Source organism: Cupressus sempervirens, chromosome 6, assembly GCF_028749045.1.
Source record: "Cupressus sempervirens isolate cs-2001-9-10 chromosome 6, ASM2874904v1, whole genome shotgun sequence".
Taxonomy (NCBI): Eukaryota; Viridiplantae; Streptophyta; class Pinopsida; order Cupressales; family Cupressaceae; genus Cupressus; species Cupressus sempervirens.
In genome coordinates this window covers 617,189,194-617,205,532 of record NC_143123.1, presented here as the reverse complement: position 1 = coordinate 617,205,532, position 16,339 = coordinate 617,189,194, and the positions used below count along the sequence as shown (strand labels likewise).

Genomic DNA, 16,339 nt, shown 5'->3' with positions numbered 1-16,339 from the left:
GCTCAAGTTGACTCAATAGTGTGTCATGTGAAGCAATTGACTTAGCTTATAAGGTTGTAAAGAAGAATTTATCATATGACCTAGTAGATTTGATGTTAAAGTAGCTGAACAAAAATATGGAAAGCATAAGAACCTCAAAGAACAACCCATGCAAATTTGGTTCATTGTTGACATGCTTGTTTTTCTAAGTCCAAAATTTTTTCCCCTCTAAAGGCATAGTTGTATGGAGAAAAGACACCAATTTTATATCAGATCAATGAGTTTATCTCTAAAATGGGTAAAATTTTTGATAGCATCATGGATAATTATTTTGAAACTTTCAAAGTGAAAATGAATAACAGATTCAGGATACCAAAGAAGTTGGTTGAAGATTAAAAGGATGATGTTTGTTTTATGGTTGATAGTGACAGAGTATACATCCAAGCAGTAAGGCCCAGAGTTGTGTGGGTAAAACCTCTTCCTTATGAGGTTAACATTGATGAGGCAAAGGAAATCATTGAAGCCCTGGTAAATGAGCCTATAGATCCAAAGGCACCTCTCTTTGGAACCTATGATGAAGCTAAAGCAAGAATTGAACTTGAGACTAAGCTTCCACTGGCAGTGAACAAAGGAAAGAGGAGGATATCAAAGTTGAAAACAACCAATACCCCTCTTATCATTATCGAGAGAAAAGGAGAAGATGTGGAGGAATCTGAAAATGAAGAGGAATCTGAAAAGGATGAAGAACCAAGAAGGAAGAAGGGCAAGGTGATTATCACCAAGCCACGTAAACCATCCACAGTAATATCTACAAAAAGATCCAAGAAGAAAGAAGGAAAAGGTGGTAGTGAAGTTGTGTTTAGTAAGCCTCCGCTCACCTTCGAGGAAATACTGAAACAAATGGAAGAAGGTTCTAGTATAACCAATTTCAAAGCATTAAAGTATGAGACTAAAACAGAGGCTGAGAAGAAGTAGATTGAGGAATTTGTACTAACCAAGATGGGAAAATGGAAGTATTCTCGTGATCAGATAGCACCTCATATTTCTAATGAGCTATTAGAAAGATTGAATCCAAGATGGGAATCAACAATGCATATAGCAAAAGACATATATGAACAAACTCTGAGATAGTTGTTACTGAGCTTTACCAATGCTGAGGTAAAAGAATCAATGAAGAAAAATGAAGACAAGATGACTATTAGATTTCATACTTATTTAATTTTGGTAAAAGACATAGAGCATGTAGTCAAGGATGAGATAACTATGTGGAAGAATATTTATCACCTGCATAAACCAAGTGAAAATCCTATTGAAATCAAAGATGATGATGATGACAGTGACAAGGATGAAGAAAATGAAGAAGACAACACTCCTTTTCACCATTGATGTTGAAGAATATCAAGAGTTGATGAAGGATGATGAAGAAGAAAAAGAGGAAGAAACTGAAGAGGAAGCCAGGCAAGAAGAAGAAGAGAGTGACTCAGTCAAGATAGTTGTGGCTATCATAGCCTCCCTTCCTCACTCTCCAGCAAAAACTGCAATAGCATCAAACACGAAGACAACTTCAGCAAGTTTAATTGTGACCACAACAGATACATCAAATGTCCAATCACTCTTTGCTCCCTCTCAACTTATTGTATCACTAATGGAAGTGTCTACCACTTCATCTACCAAGTTGCAACCTTTCCCTTCTTCAGTTCCCAAGTCAAGTTCATCAGTGGTAAGTACAGTTTTGAGTACTACAATTTTTTTTTCTACAGCTCTGGATATATTAGTTTTGGATTCTTTAACTACTCTCTAAAGTATTCCACCAGTAGGCACTGTACAAATGTTCACTACTAGTCCTATTGTTTCCACTATTGTTTCTATTATGAATCCTAAAGCATTAATTTTAGAAGTTGAACCAAAGGCTCAACTAAGACTCTTGATTAGTGGAAAGGAAATAGAGGAAGACATAGACCTGGATGAGGATATTGAAATTCCAAAATTGGATTTTGACAATGCCACTATAGATCAAATGAGATTAGTTGGTCAGCTCCTCCAAAAGAAAGCCAAGCAGAAGCAATTAAGAGAAGAGAGAGATAGAGAAATCAGGATTATTGAAAGTGCTAAAAATATTTTGACAAAAGCTATAGGTGTTGAAGTTGATTCTTCTAAACACATTTTGTTGCAATTAGAAGAGGCAGTTAGCAAATTCAATGAAGATTCCAGTGGCCAAGATAAGTTATTGGAGAAAGCAGAAAAGAAGTTTGATAACAAAGTGCTTGAGCACATTGTTCAACAAATAGCTATCCAGCAGGTAGAGCTTTCTTCAATTTTGACAAATCTTGAAACTTCTTACACAAATGGGACATCTCTTTTTGCAAAGTTATGTAATACTACCGAGTATACTAAGGACATAAAGAGAAAATTGGATAAGATTGATGAAGATCTGATGGCTGGTGCAAAACAGTTGCAACTTGACCCCAGTTCAAGCTCTGCACATCATATGAAGATCAAATTCTTATCAAATATGCAGGCAAAATTATTGAGAGAGGAAGCAAGGATCCGGTCTACACTCATAGATATCCAGAATATGATCCTTCCCATCATGGATACAATGCAGAAGTGCATTGCTTATTCCAAAACATTGATCCATGACAATAATTTCTCAATTGCAGATCACATGATTGAGCTCTCTGCAGAAGTACAAGTTGCACTTCAAACCTACAGAGTTTTGCAAGATAACTAGGACAAGACCTTAACTCTTATTCTTAAGGTACATTTTGAATTTCTCTCACATTTTGGTGTCTTTATATACGTAGATTATTTATAAATCTTTGGCATTATTGTAAAAAAGGGGGAGAGACATGTACATAATAAAGGGGGAGAGATCAAGGAGGAGAGATATTTGTATATATCACGAGAGAAAGATTCCATACCAGGAGATACACTCAGTATGTTATTATGCTTGATATGATATGTATATTGTATGGGGGAGATATATGCAATGAAAATGTATATTTAACAAAGTTACAAAGACAAATTTTGAAAAATAAAAAATAAATCAGCATGCCATACCAAGCTAAGTATCACACCACATTGTGTATAAGTTTTGGCTGATAAGTGTTTTTGTCACTAATGCCAAAGGGGGAGATTGTTGGCATTAAGTCAAGTTTGTTATTAGTGACAACACTTATTCAAATTCTATATGGTTACCAAGCTCTTTGATCAGTATCTAGTGTTTGCCATGTAATTCAATGGTTACCAAGCTTCACAGTTCCTACCAAACATTCCAGTGCTTACCAAGTGAATTCAGGTAGTGTGAAGACCAATAATTCTTATGAAGTAGTTCAGTGGTTACCAAGCTTCGTAGTTTCTATCCATTCATCAGTTCTTGTGAAGCAAAGTTAGTGTTAATTGAGTGATGAGATGATTAGTGTTTATTGAGTGCAGGCATAGTAAATGTGGAATGCAGTTTCTACTGAGTGACACAGTATCTACTGAGTCACCAATGTACACCAAGTTTGAAACTATGTTGAAGTGATCAATATGGACTGAGCCTCTACTTCTATCAAATGCATGATGATGCCGAGTAATGACAGTGGATGCCGTGTATCAGAAATTCACCAAGTCAGTTTCAAAACTCGAGTATCTACATTTGGGCTGACTTTGTTATATTGGTGTTAACTTGTGTATTGGTTGACCTTGTAATTATGTGAAATATATGGGTATATATGTAGAGTATTCATACCCAAGTGTAGTAACTTTTGATATGAATGAATGTGACTGTAATGAAAAGCATGCAAATTTGAATCAGCAGTAGATCAAAGTGTATTGCAAGGTCATTCAGGAGCAACCAAGTTACATCTATCACATAGAGGTGATCAATACTTCAAGGATCTTAATCAGCAATTCAGTTGTAAGTCAAATCTATTGTTTCATCCTAACAGGTGAATCAACTTCAAATCCTTTAACAGGGTAGACTTAATAGTATTTTCTTTAAATCTCTTTACCGAGTGCATACTTCATTGTATGTTTGTAAAACCTCTAACAAGGTGGAACTAGCAGTCCTAATTGCTCCTAACAAGGTATATCATCATAAGTGATCATTGTAAGCCTTAACAGGCCAACTTTATGCTACAGTATTGAAGTTTTGTGGGTATCATCCTCACCCTAGTTTTACTTTCTATTTGGAAGGTTTCTAGGTCACCAAATATTGTGTTCAAAGTGTTTTATGTTTCTCATGCATGCAGTAGATTAGATCTATTAATGGGAATTAGATTATGCTATTAAGTTCTAAATTTGTTAAAAGTTTTGAGGTTACTGATTCACCCCTCCCCTCTCAGTAACCTAGCTAGTCTTGATTATTTCCAACAGGTATTTCATGTCTAACTCATTTTCTTAGTTTCTTTGATGCATCTAATAATAAAATTATAAAAAAAATTAAAAATTTATAAAACCTAAACTTTTTAACAAATAGAACCAAAAACAAAAATGACATGCAAAATCACCTTGTTTACAGGGCGACATGGTCGAAAATGTTGAAAATGGCTTGAAAAACATCAAAGCCCAATCAGGTTTTTCTATTTCTCTCCTCCTCAAGCTATGTCTGTGCGATTGTAGGTGTTAAAATGAGTATCCTATTGTTTTAGAAAAACAAAAAAACTTATAGCTTTTCAAAACCTGATCGAGTTTTAAAAAATTAAATTTGTTTAATAACCCAATTGGGTTACGAAACTTGATCGAGTTGTTATTAATGTTATAAGGCCAGGCGTGGTTACCAAACCTAGTTGCTTTTTAAAGTTTCAAATAATCCAATTGGGTTATTGAATATTTGATTTTTTTTTTAGGGTGTTTGTGACTTTTTTGTACACCAACTTACTACACAAACCCTATATTATAGGGAGATTATTGTCACAACAAAGTTTCCATATAAGAGGCTAAGTTATGTGAGCTTAGGATTGTGTTCATAGATGAGTATAGATTATCATATCTATGTTTCTTGGAGTTTATGTGAAGTTTTGGATGAATTGCAGTTCATTTTGTGAATACTAGTAGTAGATTAGTGTATAAGGAATATTATTAGAAACAATTGGTAGCTTATTGGTTATATCTTACCAGTGAAGTAAAATTAATGTCAACTAGCTTGGACCATGGTAGAAGACATGTTCATGATGCTATGTTCACGAAAGAAATGCTTGAGGATTATTCTAGAAAGGTCGTTGAAGTAAAATGCGTGATATATTTTACTGGCGTTCAAGTGTGTTGAGGAAGCACATTGATCTTCACTGTAAAATGTATTAATATATTGTAATGTGCGAGAACCTTAATGTAATAATTGTAATGATGCTTAAGAAGTTGTGTATACCTTAATGAGGTCCTATGTAATTAAATTTGGGGAAGCTCAAATGGGTTGACCTAATTAGTTATTAGAAAAGGGTATAAAGGAAAGTTGTTTCCTTGGTTGGAAAGACATTGGATGTATCAAGTATGTAGTCAAAGAATGCAATCTTGAATGTTGAATGATAAGAGAAAATTAGAGTTTAGTTTTGTTGATGGTATTAGGCTTCAAAGGAATTGTTTTGGCGAGTAAGTTATAGATCAATTAGTTCGCTTGATTTGGTTATGTCATCTTGAAGATCAATCTCCACAGTTGCTAGAATAATTTAGATAGTGGGTCTACTTGCTTCCCTATTGACCTTTAGCATGGTTAGAACATTCTAAAAAAGTTTTAAGGTCTCTTAACATGGATCTATCCTCTAACAAGGATTGATGTACTAAATGCATTGTAACTGGCTCCTAATAGGGTCACATCCTTTCACAAGGAACATATATACTAATACAATATCGTGTGGGTGTCATCCTCACTAGGATTTTCCCTCTGATCAAGGGTTTCCCTAGTCAAAAAATTATTGTGAACATATGGTGTATGAATTTCTCTTGTTGAACACTAGGGAAATGGCCCTTATGTTGTGTTCATAATTCCATCATCTCCCTCCTCCTAAGGTTTCTTTCCTCCTCCTGGTCAATGGGTTGAATTCTTTCAGCTCATGACACCTATGTTGCTCACTCACATGTTTCTCCTTTTCTTTTCGGAGGAGATCATGAGAGATGGGAATATGGATGGCTTGCCTTGCAATGCTCCACATTTCCACCTTCCATGGGGGATTTTCTTAGTGGCTTGTTGATAGTCTTTTTGGTTTAATTTCTAATGAGTTTCTTGAGGCTCTTTCCATTTGACCAATCGCGACCCTCCTGTAGAAGCTCCAAACCTCATTAATATATGTGCTAAAATGAGTGTTTGGGACCCTTCTCTCCTAGAATGTTATTGTTGAAACTTTGTAAATTATTGTTTATGATTTATGATTCGATTGTATGTCCTATGCAAAATTTGAGGGTACCATTTCATATCCATCCACCTTTTTTTGAATGTGTGTAATATTATTTTGACATGAGTGAATAATATAGAGACTTATTTATAACTTATTAATATAAATTTAAGTGCAACAATTAGATTTGAAATATTATATAAACATATTTTTTGAGATTGACAAAGAAAGTTAGGGCATTTCTAGCTTTGTTTGTGATATACAAATTATTGTATTTAAAATTGCACTCAGTAATTCGCTTCCATTTTTGCAATGAAAATGTGAGATAATGGAATTATATTCAATGAAAGATGTTGAGTGCTTAATCTAGATTCAATCTTCCATCTATTGAAGTGATCCTCACACTTGCAAACTTAAGCTAATATCTACATTTTAAAATGTTGTTGTAGCCTTGGTCCCTTTGATATTTAGAAATTGGTTCAACTTTATTGTTTGAGACTAGATTTAAAACCATCTTTACATAAAGATGGTTTTAGACCTTGTCCGTTGTGTGAAACATGGAAGACAACTGTCTACCCTCATTTCACATTAGCTTAATCTTTATATTGATTCAATTATCAAGATATTGGAAGACAATGAGTAGCAATGCAAAAGCCTATAATACATCAAATGATCTTAGATATTAATACAATGCTCAAAACACTCAAATATATTTCTAGCATATAATTGATATAACTAATTAATATTGAATTTTGATAAAATAAATTAGAATTTAAAATTTGTATTTCACAACCTAGTATCAATATCATTGCTTCAACCGTAAATAATGATGGGTTTTATTCTTAATCAAAATGAATTTTCAAAGTAAAGATATAACCATAAGTAATGATGGGTTTTATTCTCAATCAAAATGAATTTTCAAAGTAAAGAGATAAGTACAAGAAAAAGTAACAAGATAAAAGTTAAGTCAGACCATTAAAAGATAACAATTGGTAATTAAACAAATGCATATTATATATTCTTCTCTATTATAATAAAAAATAAGCACCCCAGCAAATCCCGATCAAATTGGGGACAAAGAAGAAAGAATCCATATCGCTTATCAAAGTGTATAAATTATGCTTTTCATTAGCGTGCTCTTGGCATATTTCTATAAAAAGAAAAAGCGGACATATGCACGCGAGAGCCCTAACAACACTTACGGCAAGAATTGTGATTCAGACAATTCTTCAATTAACAAGGAGGCAAGTGAAAGCTAACAAAATCATTAATTTTACTTTATTATTACTATATTTATTATTGTAAAACACATGATATAAACTTTTAAAAAATTATACTTTATTATTACTATATTTATTATTGTAAAACACATGATATAAACTTTTAAAAAATTATTAAGTTGACTATGGGTGCTCCATTCTGAACTTGGTGAAGCAAAAGAGCCATTTACATACCGTTTTAATAATTTTGTACTTAATTTTTATATTTTTTAATGTATAATTTAGTATTTTTTTAAAATTGTATTTAATCATTTTAGATAATGAAATTGTGATTAGAATCTACTCTTTGCTTAAAATTACCTTATTTCAAAGTCTAATTTAAAATAATTGTATTTATTAATTAATATTTATAATTATTATCTTATATATATTTTTTAAATTTAAATCATCATCATAATGCATTCTAATTATTCATAAAAATATTTAATATATCTATTATTTAAAAAGAATTTGTATTAAAGCATATTAATTATTATCATTTTATTTAATATTAATTTGTCCAATTTGACTTTGTTTTATATTAACATTTAAAACTTTTATTCATTTTTTATTTTCATGTTAATGAAGTAATACAAAAGTCTAACAAAACTTTAAAGAAGTGCTATACCAAGTTTTGATAATTATTCACTTAACCTAGCTTTCAAATTGTAAGTATAAATAACTAGTAAATATTCTTTAGAGACTTTTGAAGGTTTATTTTTGTTAAAAACAAAATTGCACCATTAAGAAGTAAGATAACATATATAGACCAAATTATAGACATGAGTTGTCCCAAGTCTCACATTCTTAACTTTTAGTAATCTTAATGGACTTACCATTAGCGATTGCACCTTAATAAGGTGCAATAGTCACGTCTATAGAAATATATACATGAGTAATATATTGAAGGGCAAAGGAAATTGTCAAGTAGATTAATGTGGGTTATATATAATACATTTGTTCATGTTTTTTGTCTTAAAAATCTAAAGAGCATATTTGTGCAAAAGAGAATTTTTTAACAAGGAATTAATGCTTCAAGAACAATTAAGTTGTGAGGTTGTAATGATAGAGAGTTGTACACCTTGATTTATTAGAGAAATAGTTATTGTAATCAAGTTCCCTACCTTTCCCTTAGTAGTGTGTTTGGATTGTTTTATATTTTGGAGTGTAGATAAAAGGAAAACAAGGGATAATGAGTAGTTTTGCTATGGTCAACAATAATAAATGGTACATAATAGTTAAAGAATGTGTGCATACCAAAACAATTAAATACAATCAAATTTGAAAATATTTAATATGGATAAATAATAATAAAGATGCATTTCATAATAATAATATGGATACATTTCACCTCTCAGATTATGCTTACATCCCGATGATGGATCACAAAGTGAGATTCGAAACATTGATGATGAAAAACTTCACAAGATCGAATTCAGAAGTGCTCGCAAATAATAATTAAGAGTACGCATTATTCAAAAAAAAGTAAAGTAAATCAAATAGTTCTAAAAGTGTAATGTGCAACACAATTGATTAAAATTCAAAAAAGGTTTGAAATTATGAATGAAAAATTAATCATTAGAAGTTTGAAAATTAAACTTAGTTTTTTTGTCAAATACACAACATATCCAACCAACTGTGTGTTGTCTGCCTCCATATTTTGGATGATATCTGTCAAGACAGCTACAAAAACTCTCAATCATCCTTCTACTAAGCTTTAGACATGACAAAATCCTCTTGTTGTTTTACTCTTTGATCGATTGGATATGATAGGGATGTTGGCAAAGGCTATAAAATATAGCTTAAGAAGGATAATATAGTTTGGTTAAAAATTTCTAAGGCATTTAAAAAAATCTTATTTTGTGCATCTCTTGCAATCATGGCATTGCATTCAAGATCACATTTCTTTGGTGCAACTTGTCAAACGATTTAGGTGCATTGTCTCTTCCTCTACATTTTGCATATATGTCTACGAGGGCATTTACATATGTTATATCTCCCAAAATCCCTAGTGGATGTCCACACTCTGTTCCAAAACTATCATTTAGGGATAGGTAGGAAGGATGCTAAAACAAATTGGGGTCAACAACCAGTTACATTTGACCAGAAGTTCCTAAATAATTTGCATCAAACACATATGTGCATTCAACAAGACTACATTTATCTAATGAATCATGTCAACCAATTTATCTAATGCATCATGTCAATAGATTCAATATTTTTACATATATTTGCCTTATTTCCCCCATTGGGTGTTGTTCTCATAGCCATATTTGGTGAGCCCTTTTGGCCCATGCAATTACTTAGATGGAGTTTCTTTTTCCATGCTTAAAATTGATGAGCTAATCAATCCTTTGATGAAGTTTAAAGAGCTCTATTGTGGCTCATTTCCATATAGTACATTCCTACGGAGAATGCATCTGGTACCCATGTATGATGCACCTCAAATTTCATCCATAACTTGAAAAAGAACCTATTGATTGCATATGTTGTAGGGCACCAATTGAATTATAAATAATCACATAAAAATGCTTCCTAAATTAATTGACAAGAAGATCATTTTTTAAGTCTAGCGCCTTTGATTCCTGCGATGACCATGGGATTGTTGGGGTTCTCAGAGGATTCTCTATGATTCGCCTGTTCTCTTTGGGATCTTCTCTAATTTAAATTTCCCATGGCAGATTGTCTCAGCTTTGAAGCTTCAAATTGTTGTTAATGGTAGCATTGGAATGTTGTGCTTGGATGGAAGAATTATAGTACAACTACTGCGTTGACCAAATAAAAACCATGTAGACAGACTAAAAACTGCGAAAAAATGGTGGTTCAAATGTGAGACAGTGGTATGGGCGTGAGACATTTAATACATGTACGACAAAGCATGTGCTCCATAGGAGAAGCTTGTCGGCTTAAACATGATGGTAGCCTTCTTCCATCGCAACTCATCCAATGCAGTGACTTCTCGCAACCTTAAACAATTGTTTGTAAATGATGGGGGAATGCTATAATGAGGGGAGATATGCTGGCATAAACAAACACATTCTAATTTTTGCGTGAGACAACTGACTATGCATGAGACAATAAATGGATTTATTTTGGAGCAATCATTCCATAGGAGAAGCCTATTGGCTTAATTATTTCAGCAACCTTGTTACAAATGAAGATAAATATAGTGATGGATGTGTTCTTCCTATGCACACTTCACACCTCATGGACAAATACAAAAAGACAATATGAGTTGGATCTCCCTCTCACCCCTTTTGCCCCCCAACTATTACTTCAACTCTTACTTACATAATTTTTGTTTTGATATTTAATGTATCAAATTATAACACCATATGAACTATAATAGTGTGATTCTATTTTGTTCATGTTCCAATCATCATTCATCAATTCTACATTCAAAAGCTTACTCCAAAAATCTAATCTTTTTGTGGGCCAAAACGTGCTTATCCAATGAGTTGAAAACAAGACAAATTTATAACTAGAGGGATTGTACAACTTTATTAGTACTTAGGTTAGGTCACCATGTGAGTGAAAGAGAGGCTCAAAATGATTCTTGGCATGGGAACATTCCAACTACTAGACCAAATTGCACTTAAACAACCACATAAAAATACAAAATAAGTAGAAAAATTGTACTAAATTAGTACAAATAACACATCATTACTATACATTTATGAACACATCATTGCTATACATTTATGCATAAATTTTGTGAAAGTAAAAACAAAAAGTAATACTCATGACTATTGAATAGGAACTAAATATAACCACTAATAGATTGTTCTATATATAACAAATCCTAACATGCTTTGGAAAAAACACATCAGAATTCCCTAAACTAACCCTTTTTCCCATTATAGCATTGTTCAACCAAAACAAATAAAGTCCACATACAAATTGGAAAGCAAATCCCAAGCTCTCCCTAATTCATTTGTTATATACTCTATAGACCAATGAAAAGTATCCGTGTATAATCAATAACCAAAACCTTGATATGGATTGATGTGGCCTCTCGCTTTAAAGGGAGATTCTGGCCATGTGGATTACACATGATGGACCAATCCAAGCATGACTCCAGCGAGCAGGGCATTTTCAATGGACACAAAATCTTAGGTAAGAGAGGATGATCATGCAACATTCCACTTTTAGGGTGCACTTTTCTTGATTCCAAAGGGAAGGCAGAAGAAAAAAGGTTGAAAAGGAATCCAATGCAAGGGTTCTTTGTGGTGGGTTTATTTTTTAATTAATTTCTAATCAACAATTTCTATTTTCCTATTGGCTGGTTGCTTTTTTTTTCGGGGGTAAAAATGATTTTTTTGGATAAAAATTAAAGAAATAAAAGTCAAGAAAGTTATAGTACTGTCATGGTGGATGACATCCTGCATTCTGCAACTTTACTCTTGCTGCCTCAGCGATTTTCCATTTGCAACAGACCAACACACAAGAACTGTAGCACAAGCCTCTCATGCTTCTCTCCATCTTTGGTTTCCCAACACATGCCCGCTTCTTTACTACTTTTATAGCAAGGCAGTGGCGATAATTAAGCCTACACGTGATGAAGACGGTCAGACCGATGGAAGTCAGGTTTCAACAAAAACAAATTTGGCCTATGCAGACCGGGAGTGCCCAAGAAAGAATCGTCAGGGCATGAATGATGCCCGAGTGGGCAGGGGCAGACGCTATGGCGGTCATGATCACGGGAAGGGGCAGCATCAAGGGCAGGGGTAGGCACCCAGATTCTCACCAGGAGCGGTCGGATTCTTGAGCACGGCACCAAACACCAATTTCACATCGTTCATGCGGCTAGGGACTGAGGACTGAGAGGCCGAGATGGTAGCGAGGAGTCGGGGAGAGGGCGAATCTTTTTATTAATGGTTTGACACGTATTCAAAGGCGACATTGTGGATGCCTCACGTACGTGGCAGTTTTTCCAATGCGCCTCGCTGTCCACAAAGGCTCACCACAACGTGTCAAACAAGTTCATTCCCCATTTTTCACATTGACAGAGCATTTACATACACAAATACCTCCCAATTTTATAACCCAACAACAGTAAACAGCTCATAAATCCGCTATTTACTCATTCCAATAAAGCCCACAAATCTGTTGGCCACCAAATCCAAACCCTTTTTCTCCTGCCCAAATCCAACAATCTTTCGGTTTTTAATTGGGGTTCCTCCTTTTCTTTGAAGGAAGGAAAGAAGGAATTTCTGTAGGAAATGGCTCGTTCAACAGATCCTCTGGTAGTAGGAAGAGTGATAGGTGATGTTATAGACTTGTTTGTGCCCTCTGTAGATTTGGCTGTCTACTATGGAACAAAGCAGGTCACCAATGGTTGTGAGATCAAACCCTCTCTTACCGTGAACCGCCCAAATGTTCAAATTGCTGGAAGATACTACGATGATAGCCTCTACACTCTGGTACAGCATTATGTTGTTTTGTTTGTGATTTGGGTGAATTGATGTTGTGGGATTTGTGTGCAATATGGAGTTCTTCATGTTTAATTGATTCAAGATTTTGCCTTGTTTGTGTTTAACATTGTTATGTTTTAGTAAAAACTATGAATGGGTTGCTTAGTGGCTTGGTGTGGATGCATGCATTGATCAGGTGATGACTGACCCAGATGCTCCTAGCCCAAGTGAGCCCAATTTGCGAGAGTGGATCCACTGGTATACATCGCCAACCCATTGTTCATAAGATTTAATGGTTTCTTGTATCAGTTGGGTCATTTTTTTAAGCAAATTGCTCTGCAGGACCTAATTTTAAGTTCTTATGCTTGCATTTAATGTCATGTTAGTCTTTTGGGCCTGCTTTATGAATACCCTTTAAAGATCATTGTTGTAGGCTCAAATCAATTTTGTAAAGCAGGGTTATTTTGCTTTACCTGTTTATGCAATTTCTTGAAGCGTGTCTCTCTTAAGATGATATACATGGAGAAGACTTTTAGAGTTGAAGCAAATTTGTAAAGCAGGCTAATTTTGCTTACCAGTTTATACAGTTTTTTAAAGCATTCTCTTTCTTGAGATGATATACATGTAGAAGTCTTTTAGAGTTGAAAAGTTCTCTGATTTTAGTATTCAGTGGGTTGTGTGTTGGAATGGAAAACAAAGTTTTCACATACCATCTTAAGGTTTTGTCTAAATGATTATTGTTTTCTAAATGTTCTAATTGCAAATATCTGTTAAATTCTGTCTTAAAAACTAGCATTTGACTACTTTATGGCAGAATGATTTATATGGAAGTCTGATAGGAAGTTCTTTTGTGGAGCACCCATCTGTTTCGGAGTCCTTTTAGGTCAGGACTATCTGTTTTCAGTGTTTCCTGGATGGTACTGCTGCTTGTATCTGTAGTGTTTTCATTTTCTGAGGACTTGTTTGTTGCCTGAGGAGTCATTTTATGACTCTTTGTTCTGCTTTTCTCTAGAGAGAAGAACACAGGCAGCCCGCCCACAATGATCAATTCCCAACAAATCTACTTCTATGTTCTCATATGTTCTCGATAGCTTTTTATCTTCAGATTTCTTGAGGCCACTCTACTTTTTGAGAAAGAAATAAAGTTTGATGTTGAAAAACACTTGTTTGGAGACACGAAAAGTTTTGGAGAATGTTGAGATAAAGCCATTTGTTCTTTTATGGAACTACATGTGTCATGCTATGGAATCTGCGCGAACTTCATAGCTTTTTAAGCTATCAATATTAACTGGTCAAGTATTCTAATTAGGGTTTTCAAAAAAAAATTAGCTTTTAATTTACCAATTAGGCAACTGATCAAGCTAATCTGAATATTGTTGCAGGTTGGTGACTGATATCCCCGGAGGCACAGACCCAAGTCAAGGTCATTGCAAATGGGGATTCTTCTATTAGGGTTTAGGGATCTTCTGATTTAGTATTAAGATTATGAATGATATGTTTATAAATGTGTAGCAAGAAAAGAGAACTTAATTTGCAAATGGGGATTCTTCTATTAGGGTTTAGGGATCCTCTGATTTAGTATTAAGATTATGAATGATATGTTCATATATGTTTAGCAAGAAAAGAGAACTTAATGAGCTGAATCTTTAATGGTTGGTTGCAGGGAGAGAAGTGTTGGCGTACATGGGACCTAGACCACCAATAGGCATACACAGGTATGTGTTTGCGCTTTATAAGCAGCAGGGTCCTATGGTGATGGTTATGCCCCCACAGCAGCGCAACAATTTCAGCACCAGGGGATTTGCAGCACATTATGGTCTCGGCCTTCCTGTTGCTGCTGTTTACTTCAATGCCCAGAAAGAGCCTGGAACCAGAAAGCGTTAGCCTTGCCTTTGCCTTTTTCACATATACTAGTGTTGATGATAACTATAGATTTGCGAGGGTTGGTGATGTTGATACATGTATTATGTACAGTGTGTGTCTCAGGCTGGCAGTTAATGCTTCTTATATTTTATCTTGCTTTGGTGGATCGGCAGGGCTGTGAGCTTTTCTTTTCATCTTTGTAATGCATATTACCCCTCTGCAGTTTTTTTCTGTCACGAGGAGAAGCATGATCATGAGCCTCTTAGCCATAGAATACATAGTAGTGTGTGTGTTTATCCCTAGAGAAAATAAAAATGGTTCTTTATATGAGTTGTTCATCCCAGAGAAGGTGAAATATTGAAGAAGTTGTTGGCTTTGAGTCAAATTGTCTACCATTTAATGCACTTGATGTATTTTTTTGTTTGTTTGGTTCCTGGTACCAATTTTGTGGGTAAACTCTTTAAGACAAGGACATTTTGAAGAGCACCTTAATATTTTAAGTTGTCATGCTAATGAACATCATTGGCTTAATCTATAATTAAGAATCTTCTCAGACAATGGTGAAAGGGCAAGAGTTTAGGAAGAAGATAACCACTGCTTAATTAATTAGTGTATAGAATAAGAGTGGAGGATAAATAAATCTAGAATCAAGAGCGTTGTTAAGCCGATATAATAGGACCCTGCACTAATCTTGATGTAACGTTTGTGTTTTTCTTTTCCGCTATAAACAAGTAATACTAGATATTGTCTATATCCCATTTTTTATATGGTGGATTATAATATCATGGAAGAGGCATGCATTCAGAATAGATTACAATATCATGGAGGATACATTAAGAATAGACTTTCTGTGTACACGGAAAATTTCAATATTTTTATCCATTACACTACAATTTCGTAGATGGTATACTATAAAATTCCAAGAACGTGTCGCTTTAACTTTGAGAATAGATAGCGAACAGATGACTTAATTTATACCAAAAAAAAATTGTGTATTTGTTTCTTTTATCAAAAGAAATTATGATAAAACATCTGTAATTCTTCGACAATTCTTCGTATGATCTAGAATGTAATGAAGAAAACAAAGAGCACCGTTGGGCTCTGGAACCTTCGAGCGTATGCAGAGAGAATGAATGATCCAGAATATTGAGGCAAATTCCGGAAACTCGTTCCCTTTCTTTTTATTTTATTGTACTTTTCAGTTGGAAGACATATTTCAACAGTCACGTCAGCCCCCCTCGTTAACTTTTGCGGTCGATCCTGGAATTGGGCAAGTTATGATTGACATCTGACTGTTTGTAATACAAAATGGAGTTGTTTTTCTTTTCATCAATGGTTATGGAGGTTTTCATCTACACTACCACTGCATGATCTAATATCCTGGATGTTAGCGAATGTGAGATGTCCAGTCCAGTTGAATTTTAAGTCGATGGATTACTCCATATTAAACATTCAGAAGATGGATTATTCGGTAGTTGATAATGTCGATGAAACAAGCACACAGTCAAATATG

At 34.2% G+C, this 16,339-nt stretch overlaps 1 protein-coding gene across 1 annotated transcript; it reads left to right on the top strand.

Moving 5' to 3' along the window:
* The first annotated feature begins 11,983 nt into the window (after positions 1-11,983).
* Positions 11,984-15,249, top strand: E12A11 (PEBP (phosphatidylethanolamine-binding protein) family protein). The gene is made up of 4 exons (XM_089789116.1): positions 11,984-12,972; positions 13,160-13,221; positions 14,346-14,386; positions 14,627-15,249. Exons 1-4 carry the CDS (start codon positions 12,772-12,774, stop codon positions 14,845-14,847), a joined length of 525 nt encoding a protein of 174 aa, XP_089645242.1. The 5' UTR covers positions 11,984-12,771; the 3' UTR covers positions 14,848-15,249.
* The last annotated feature ends 1,090 nt before the right edge of the window (positions 15,250-16,339 follow it).